We start from the raw sequence: 10,480 nt of genomic DNA on the forward strand, positions 1-10,480 counted from the left end.
GAAAACGACATCTAGGTTCTATTTAGATTAATGTATTTCGTATTTACCTCTCATATCAGGATCTTTTCCATGGCTACTTCGCCATTTATGAACATAAATTCAGATTAATCGTTCCGTGTCGCATTGGTGTTCCTTTTGGTATTAGGGTTGTAAGTTTTCTATTAGGGTTCTAAAATGGGCGATTGAGTGTTCTTTGGGCCAATTTAGTCATAAAATGGTGAGGGTGAAAGATGATAGATGAGTTTCATATGAAATATGAAGATGAAGATGGGGAGAAGTTTGTTGAGAAGATGGATTGGGGATATAAATCAAATAAAATGTGATATCTTTTTTATTTTGAGATTTAATTAATTTTTTTATTAATTTTTTATGGGGGTAAAATAGTCATTTAATATGCTAATTTTAATGAAATGGGAAAATATGTAATATATATATGTTTAAGGGATGAGAAATATGTAATTGTTTTTTTTAAGTTGAGGAAATATGTAATTAAGACACTTAAATGCTCATTTTTATAATGGTCCGATTAAACTAACAAAATATATCACTATATTAACAACTACTTGATGAAGTGGTTAGACAATTAAACAATCTAAGCTTAATTGTTATTTTGTGAAAGAAAAACTATACTTGCGTTTGAAGAGTTGGCTCGAAAAGTTGGGTTTTGGGTACTATAAAAACATGGATGAGGCACTTGTGGTATTTGAACATAATATAGTAGAAGTTTATAAAAAAAATACGAATTTGAGCAGGTACATACCCTCCTCTGGCTCAATACTGAATCCATACCGGAATGAAATTGCATTTAAAATTACATTTATTTTTTTTTTGTTCGCGTAATTTAACCTTTTTCAAGATATTACTGTGTTTACATTGTGTGGAACGGTAACCAGAAATCTACAATGAAAATTATTTAATACTTTAATCTTCTTAATCATTCGAGGATATCTGTCTTTTACGCTATCTATACCCATTTAATTGAAGATCAACAATGGCAAGAGTAATAACGGTGGCACAGGACGGCAGCGGTAACTACCGGACGTTGCAGGAGGCAATAGACACCGTACCATTCTCCAACACTTGCCGGACCATCATTCGTCTGTCTCCGGGGATCTACAGGCAGCCTGTGTATATCCCCAAGACCAAAAACCTCATTACCTTAGCCGGATCCAGTCCCGAACTTACCCTTGTCACATGGAACAACACCGCCACTAAAATTGATCATCATCAGGTCCAATTTTTTTCTTCTTCTTCTTATACCCTCTACCCATAAACCTTTTCTTCATCATAGTTTCGTTTATGTGTGTTTATTGTTGCACTCGTGTCAGTGATGGCTTTTTATAAGATTAATTTAGTGTTTTGTTTTTTTATCACAAATTGCGTCAAAATACGCACGTTGCGTGGCAAATCGGTACGGTTAAGTTAGTTAAGGCACTGACAATAAAGCAAACAAGTAAATTAATGAACGCCCAAAATATTATCGGCTTTTGTATAGCTAATGATACAAAAAAAATATAACATATTTAAGAAGCAAAAACAAAATAGTATCGGCACTCGTATAGTTTGTGATACATATCGGCCTTCGTGTAGTTCGTGATAAAAAAAAATAGCATGTTTAATAAAGTAAAGGCCTAAAAAAGTATTGGCACTTGTATATATGATACAAAAATTAACCCCCAAAATAGTATCAGCACCCGTCAATCTTATTATACAAAAAAATTACATATTTTTAAACCAAAAAAAAAATTTACTTTTTTCTGCTGAGGTGGCACACCTTAAGGCTGTCACGTGGACCCGTTGTGTTACTGCGCTTGCATCGACGTTGCATTTTTGTTCTATGTATGTTAGCTTCCAATTCGTACTAATTGGATGTGTTCATGTAATTGGTATGCTCACAGCCATCAAGACTGATTGGGACTGGAACATTTGGATGTGGTAGCACCATTGTTGAAGGAGAAGACTTCATTGCTGAAAATATCACATTTGAGAACTCTGCACCCGAGGGTTCGGGGCAAGCTGTGGCTATCAGAGTAACTGCTGACCGATGTGCTTTCTACAATTGCAGATTTCTTGGATGGCAGGTAATGAACTAATGACCGTCTTTCTTGTAATTGTATTGAAACACTTATTTAAAGTTTTTATCTTTTTGCAGGATACACTTTATTTGCATTACGGGAAACAATATTTAAAAGATTGTTACATTGAGGGAAGCGTGGATTTCATATTTGGAAATAGTACCGCGTTACTTGAACACTGTCACATCCACTGCAAATCAGGTGGTTATATAACCGCTCAAAGCCGAAAATCTTCTCAAGAAACAACTGGTTATGTGTTTCTAAGGTCTGTACTCAACTACCTAACAGTTATTTACATATTTTAATCGTTGCATACACTGCGTGTAACTAACTGTTTTTTGTTTATATTAGGTGTGTGATTACAGGCAATGGAGGAACACAATATTCATATCTAGGACGGCCATGGGGCCCGTTTGGGAGGGTGGTTTTTGCTTATACATATATGGATGCGTGTATCAAGCATCATGGTTGGAATAATTGGGGTAAACCCGAGAATGAGAGATCTGCTTGCTTTTATGAGTATAGGTATGTATACATAAATGTTTATATATCAAGATAATCAATGTTTATTAATTAGATGGGATATGTTTTGTCAACATTGCAGATGTTTTGGGCCCGGAAGTTGTCCAGATAAACGTGTAACGTGGGCACGGGAGTTAGTTGATGAAGAAGCGGACCAGTTTCTGATGCATTCTTTTATTGACCCGAACTCGGAAAGACCTTGGCTGGCTCAAAGAATGGCTCTTCGGGTACCTTTTTCTGCTTAAAATACCAAAAGTCAGGATGACTAATACTCATGATGGTCAACCAATTTGACAAATATTGTTGACGTTATTATGATCATTTCTTAGAGAATAAAGATGAGTTTATTTGTCAAATTGGTGTCGTATTATTGTTGGCACGTTATCGTGGTGGTGTATTTGTCCTATTGATCATCAAGGTTTTACTTCGGGTATAATGGTCGGATTTTAACTAGTTATAATCCATCTTGAGATTCAGATTGTATGGTTTCCTATATTTTATTGTATTATATAATAGAAGTTTTTAGCCCATTGCCCCAGATGTGTTTTGCCTGTGATTTTAGCAGCACTCTGTTTTCAAAATAAATATTAACCAGTATTTTGTTTTTATCCTTCTATGTTAGTTATTATATGTTATACACACTCATAACTTCAGACGCGCATAAAACACACGAATGACCTATTTGCATTTTGCAACACATTCTATTTGCTTATTACAAAGATTATGTATTCATGTCAAAAGTTAATTTAAATTTGATTAGTCATGCTGGATTGGTTTAAACTTTAGATAAAGGTTTGAACTTTTTTCGAAAACCAAATTCAGAATTCATGTCGAATAACGAAACGATTTGAATATTTGAAATTTAGTTTGGTTTGGTTCATATTTCTGATTTCTCGAGTCCGATTCGAATAATGACAAGTGGTAATATAATACTACAGCCACTGACACCCTAAGAAGAATAGACAAAAGATTTTATAGGTTTCATTTAAAAGATCTCGGCTTGTAATTTAGGGTTTTGATTTATGATTTTGGGTTTTGAATTTTGTTTATAAATAAATGATTTTATAAGTTTTTTTGTGATTGATGTATTTTAGTGTTGGAAATTTCCGTTTTTGTGTTTGATTTTTGTATTTTTCTTGTTGAATTTGTGCAATTATGGGTGGTAAAGGAGGATATGGCGGTGGGTCGTGAAGCACATGTTCATCTTCGTGTTGAACAAAAAAAAAATCTAATTGTAACAATTAACATTGTTAATAAAGTAATTTAGTTGAAATCATTAATAAAATTCCAATTTGTGAATTGTGACATCTAGAAATTTGTAAATTAGTTTTAAAAAATAAGATATATTTTATGAAAATATAAATAGATTGAGTTCTCCAAAAAAAATTTTGTTAATACTTAATAAGAAGTAGTTGAAAGAAGATATATATTTTTAAAATGAGAGTTTTTGAGAGAACCTACTTTGGGCCATGGTAAGAGTTAGCCAGTTCGGTAACACTAGGAGACTCAACTTAGCGTATTACAAGGCTAATAACCATACAAGACTACACATAATTAGTGAGAGGAGTCCATGTCATGTATTTATATTGACAAAGCTAATAGCCAATGTCCACTCACGGCCGCTGCAGCGTTCACGCCACTGCCACCGTGCCAACCTAGGAGGGGCTCGCACCCTCTTGCTATTCCCGTGACACATAACCTAATGACCATTTTCATTGATTCCTAGCCACCTATTTTATATTTGGAAAAAAAACGGGGTTCTCTCTCTTTCTTTCTTTTTAATAAAAAAGCTAATGATATAAACAATTGATTTGGTATTTTCGTATGGTAATGACTAATGACTTGACAATTATGCAACCTACTTTAAAAAATTAAAATTTTTAAAACCCACTTAATCCTCCGTCCCTTACAAAACGTTGCCTCCTCATTCCAGCCGGTGACAAATTGATAAAGATTATTAATTGATAAACACTAACGCCATTTATATAAACTAAGTTCTTGCCACCTCAGCTCCATTCAAGTTCCAAACACCGCACTTTGTCCATGCTGACTGTACATTACACCTTGATGCCATTGACTATTTTGTTTATTATTAATGTATTATTTTATTTTCTTCCATATAAATTCAAAATTGTATTTGCGGTATACTTATTTCGTAAAAAATGAACCGTATACAATATATGTTAAATACTGTTCATATTTTTATTAAACTTGTATAAACTTTTTAATAAACCCATACTAAATACATGCAGATATATAAACTACAGGCCACTGAGCTTTTTCCTCCTTAACTTTAAACAACTAACAGATAACAAGAATAAACTTCTTCCATTATGAAAAAAACCCAACACAAAAATACATTTTCCCAGACATATGATCCACTCACACTCCCATAACAATGTAAAACATTGCAAAGACAAACTCCCTTTTTTCAACTTGCAACAATAACATAAACTCAAGTACCAAACAGAACAATCTTACTTCAACTTGTAGTAGAGGATCAAGATAATGGCAACAACCAGTACCGAAACAATGCATCCGATAATCCACTTATTCCTGTTCATCCTCCTTGACATGTTGGTCAAAATCTTTTTACTCTTCCCTATATTATCATCCACTGCATGAAGCTGAAAAGCACCTAATTATTTACTAGTATATGCATAAAACCATGTAAATAATATTAAACAAGCATACTGTTCCATGTGCATGCAAGAGAGACTGTCGTTGTTGGTTTAAATCTTGAAGAATCGAAACCCCGAGTTCTTCAGTCTCCAGCATTATCTTTCTACCGTCCCTCACTCTATTGCTCGTTTTATTCAACTTTTCTGTTGACATAAGTAGTCTTGCTTTCTGATCCGCCGACACCTGTTAGTTACGTCAAATAGTTGTAAATCACAATCAAAAGATAATATTCTTAACATCTGATAAGCATAATTATTAGTTACCGCTGTTGCATCCGCCATTCCTGATTCTAATAACTCGTCTCGAGCAGCTTGATTTAAATTGGATGATGAAATTTGTTTCACTTGACTCTTCAAATTATTCAGATCAGATTTGTATTCCCTTAATTTGGCAAGAAGCACTGCCTTCACATTTGGCTGCAGGCTTCTAGCCTCAAGGTCCATTTTCCTTATCTAGAAATATATAAGTATTACTTCAACTTGTGACCAACAAATGATAATGATATGAAAAATTATTCAAGTACAATACTTTAAATATAATACCATAGATTCAGCCTCTTCAAGTCCAACTTTTAATTCAGAAAGTTTCTGCTTCTTTTGCTCTGCAGGTAACGAAAAAATGTATTTTCATTCTCAAAAGTAGGGATGCAAATGAGCTGAAGCTCGGCTCATTTTGACTTACAAGAGCTTGAGGACAGCTCGTTTCGAGCTCTTTTTCTAAAGCTTGAGCTCGACTCATTTATTATTATTATTATTATTTATTAAATAATTCATATATATTTTGAGAAAACCTTGAAACGAGCCTAAGATAGGCTCAAGCTCGCATGCAGAACTTTAAACGAGTGAAAGTTCAGCTCGAGCTCGGCTATGTAGGGTGAAATTAATTTATAGAATTCCATAAGAGTTCGTAATTTCAAAATATACAAGGCTTGAGCTCGGGCTTGATAACCAAATGAGCTTTATTTAAGGCTCGGCTCGTTCAAGTTTATTTTATCGATCCGAATCGAGTTGGCTTGTCACTCCCCTACTCAAAAGTCACAATTGCAAATGCAATCAATACACACAATTGAGTGTTTATATATAATAACAATGACATATATATATATATATATATATAATTTGGAACACAATTGTAAATCGAATTCGGGTTAATTAGACTGACCGCCATCAAGCAGACTAGCCGATGTACACTTCTTCGACAATCCAGCGGAAAGCTCGCAGTATTGGCGTTCGTAACCTTCGAATACCTCACTCATCTCGACAGCAACAGATCTTCAATTGATGTCACGTAATGAGAATTGGGAATATAAACAGATAATAATCAAATTTCAGTCATATGCTAATGAATAGATGATCATCATAATTATACACGGATCGTTTTTAACAGATCACGTGTGTACGTGATTAAATGCGTAAACATGATTAGGGTTAATAAGACGACGAACCTGATAACCGATGAAGAATTGAAAATCAAATGATCGGAAGATTAGACGAATTCTGGCAGTGAATTCATTGAATTATTAATTTTATTTATTATTTGTTTTCATGAAAGGAGAGTGATAAATATGGCTCGTGAAAGCCATGCCACGTCGACTCATATCACATGACATGTTTTCAGCGTGGTGTTTTGTTTCTGGTTTTTGTGGGTAAAGTTAAAATATAATGGAAAATAAAAATGAGAAAAGTCAGAAGAAATCCAGTCCATTGATCTTAGATTTGAATGGCTGAGATTAATTTAATAAATAAAAATTGATGAAAATGACATGAAGGTAATAACCCATATTTGTTGACTTTCTCTCTCCACATGCAAGGCACATGTCAATTCTCCCTTCATTTTAAAATGTCCATAACTTTTTCATACGACATTATTTTAAAAAAAATCACCATAATAATAAGCGTTTTTTTATCTTTAATATGAGTATCATATTGTTATATAAAAATTAAAAAAAAATTAATGGGTTTTCTTAATTGTGTTTTTTTGTTGTTCATTGTGTCATTGTGTAATATGTTGTTCCCATTGTATTTTACGTTTCAAGTCATTGTGTTATACGTATTCACCATTGTGTCATGTTTTAGGTCATTATGTTATACATATTCACCATTGTGTCTTACGTTTTAGGTCATTGTGCTATACGTATTCACCATTGTGTTTTACGTTTCAAGTTATTGTGTAACATGTATTAAGCATTGTGTTTTATGTATTAGATAAAAAGATACAATGGTGTACGAAAAGACACAATGACGAAAAAAGACACAATGATAAGCGAAAAGATACAATGGTGTGCGAAAAGACACAATGACGAAAAAAAACACAATGATAAGCAAAAAAACACAATGGTGTGCGAAAATACATAATGACGAAAAAAGACACAATGGTGTGCGAAAAGACACAATGGTGTGCGAAAAAAGACACAATGACGAAAAAAGACACAATGATAAGCGAAAAGACACAATGGTGTGCGAAAAGACACAATGACGAAAAAAGACACAATGATAAGCGAAAAGACACAATGGTGTGCAAAAAGACACAATGATAAGCGAAAATAGACAATGGTGTGCGAAAAGACACAATGACAAAAAAAGACACAATGGTGTGCGAAAAAAGACACAATGACGAAAAAAGACACAATGATAAGCGAAAAGACACAATGACGAAAAAAGACACAATGATAAGAGAAAAGACACAATTGTGTGCGAAAAGACACAATGACTTGATTTTTGTTTTAAATTTTATATAACGAAAATCATACTCATATTAAAGATAAAAAAACGCTTGTTATTATGATGATATTTTTTTTTTAAAATGTCATACGAAAAAGTTATAAACGTTCTAAAATTTTGGGTGTATTAACATGTGCATTGCATGTGGAGAGTAAAATGTGTACAATTACCTATATACTCTTTTTCTTTTGGTTCTCACTTGACACATGTTAATTATTTATGACTTCTCACACTTCTCATTTTTGTTACCCTTTGTATAATAACTTGACCCAGTTTTTGTTACCATGTTTTCAGATATTTGTGAAATATTCAAAGTTTTATTATTATTATTATTATTATTATTATTATTATTATTTTATCATTGTTTTAGCCTTTAGCTAACAAAAAAGGTTTATTCCGTTTTTATTGAAACAATGATGGTTGGGTCGGGTACACAAGTCGCGTGGACTGGATTCAGTCTTTTTCGAGTATGAAATAAACTTTTAATCGTAGCAGTGTGACCTTCCTTCGACAAGCATGTCCATATTGTGTATTTGTATATAGTACTTGTATATGAGCTATGCAAGTTTACATGTAAACATGGATCATGTCTAGTTGTGAGAAAGAGGGGTTGAGGAGATCCATATTATTTGAAGACATATGACGAGTATGCTTACAATTTAAAGGTATGTTGATCTTCGGAAAAGGCATTCGTATTTTCACATAAAGAAAAAGTGAAGTTTCATCAATTTGGCGTAAATTAATATGGATAAAAATAAGTATCGAACCAAATAATTTAGTTTAATAAACAAGGACTTTATTAAAGTTGAAACATAAAACAATCTTGAAATAAATGATTTATTAAAGTTGGATCATGTATGGGTTGATAAGAGTTCCTCTTATTGAATCGTGTTAAAAATCATGTATTTAAGTATTGAACTACTTATATTTAATCATGTGAAATGTGCCACTTAACAAAGAAATGTTCGTGTATGTGTCATTGAAGCTGCTATATACTAACGGCATCGGAAAGTCAACAACAATCACACGAATACATGTGAATCCAAATTTTCACAATTCAATAAACATACTGTTCTAAGTATCTATCAAATACAAATTTTGTGGGCCTGGCTCGAAAATGAAAAGCATGCTCTCAATTCAAGGCCTCCATCTCCAAAGTCTAAATCCTTCTTTTTTGTGTGCTTGGCCCAACTTAGTTTTTAGGTAGCTTTTATATGATAAGCCTGTTAACTCTGGACCCAAACTATTCTAACGAAATTCTGTTTCATGACCTTCGACTTTGAGCATTGTTTCAATTTTCTCGCATTTGCTCTTGTTTCACTATAAATTTAGAGTTTTAGCTTCTTGTTGTATATTATATAGTAAATTAATGCATTTTTAAAATCTTTAGTGTAAAATAGATTTATCCAAACTGAATCAATAAGGTGCTTTCAGTTAAAGTTAATTTCAGTAAAAATTGCTTTATAATAAAATAGGTTGACCCAATCGCTCAATAATAAAGTTATTGAATTAATTAGTGGGAATATGAAAATAAGACTTTGAAGTTGTAACAAAAGTATAGGATTTACCCTCATATCTCATTCTTTTAAATAGTGATATGGTTTAAAAAAGTTACACAATTTACTGTTTAAAATAAAGATTCTTATTTTGTTGAATGTGGAAGGTTAGTTAAAAATATATAAAATTTGAAGAAACATTTGTTTTTAGTTAACTTTCATAGAGACAGAAAAAGGAACGTGCATGCTCTTAACAGGGGTACAAGTCAAATCTCTATAAATTATTATGAGCGTATGAAAAAAGGAAAATAATAGTAATAAAATAAGCTTATGTAAGTAAAATAAAAATAGAGATATCGAAATGAGATGTGAGAGGCTTTTAAATGTTATAAATTTTAGAAAAAATATGTTTCTTCACTCTAAAGTCTAAATTCATTATAGTAGGATCAAATTTGTCATTTAAAATTGGGTGACGACGTAATTTGTTGTCCGATTACATGACTTTTTATTGTAATTGGATACTTTATTGTTGCTAATAAAGTTAAATGTTGCTTTCATTCATTTAATAACAATTGTGTCATGTATGTTATTTTTTTTTCTTAACCTGATAACCTCCATGGCAAGCCGTGGAACGAGAAATTGGATACCGTCGTTTGGTATATTCTGAAGTTAGCCTCTTGTTGAGTTAAGCTTTGGAGTAAAATAATAGACAGATGTACACGTATTTACTACAGTGGAATATTGAAATAAAATATAAACAATTTATAGTTGTTAACTAGTAAAATACCATAACGGTATAGTATAGAACCTACCCGTCGTTGGCGAAACAAGTCGTATATATCTGTTAGCTTACGGAATCCGTTAAATTTGTAACGGAAGTCACAATACCGATGTAAATGTATGAAAACAAAATTAACGGCGTTAAACGGTGAAGACACACACGTAGCCCTGCCCTGGCACGTACTCCGATCAGAGTCAGGAAAAC

The 10,480-nt window shown here is 32.6% G+C and overlaps 2 protein-coding genes across 2 annotated transcripts; one reads left to right on the forward strand and one right to left on the reverse strand.

The window, feature by feature from the left end:
- Positions 1-973: 973 nt before the first annotated feature.
- On the forward strand, positions 974-2,966 carry LOC143536787 (pectinesterase 31-like). Its single transcript, XM_077030701.1, has 5 exons — positions 974-1,231; positions 1,899-2,081; positions 2,153-2,340; positions 2,427-2,600; positions 2,680-2,966. Exons 1-5 carry the CDS (start codon positions 992-994, stop codon positions 2,840-2,842), a joined length of 948 nt encoding a protein of 315 aa, XP_076886816.1. The 5' UTR covers positions 974-991; the 3' UTR covers positions 2,843-2,966.
- Positions 2,967-4,923: 1,957 nt separating this feature from the next.
- On the reverse strand, positions 4,924-6,546 carry LOC143536789 (vesicle transport v-SNARE 11-like). The gene is made up of 5 exons (XM_077030702.1): positions 6,441-6,546; positions 5,822-5,880; positions 5,543-5,731; positions 5,292-5,462; positions 4,924-5,224 (listed from the first exon to the last, which is right to left on the reverse strand). Exons 1-5 carry the CDS (start codon positions 6,532-6,534, stop codon positions 5,075-5,077), a joined length of 663 nt encoding a protein of 220 aa, XP_076886817.1. The 5' UTR covers positions 6,535-6,546; the 3' UTR covers positions 4,924-5,074.
- Positions 6,547-10,480: the final 3,934 nt, after the last annotated feature.

Source organism: Bidens hawaiensis, unplaced genomic scaffold (assembly GCF_021521415.1).
Source record: "Bidens hawaiensis isolate Kalapana, Puna unplaced genomic scaffold, B.hawaiensis_p1.1 tig00010928_1, whole genome shotgun sequence".
NCBI classification, from domain to species: domain Eukaryota; kingdom Viridiplantae; phylum Streptophyta; class Magnoliopsida; order Asterales; family Asteraceae; genus Bidens; species Bidens hawaiensis.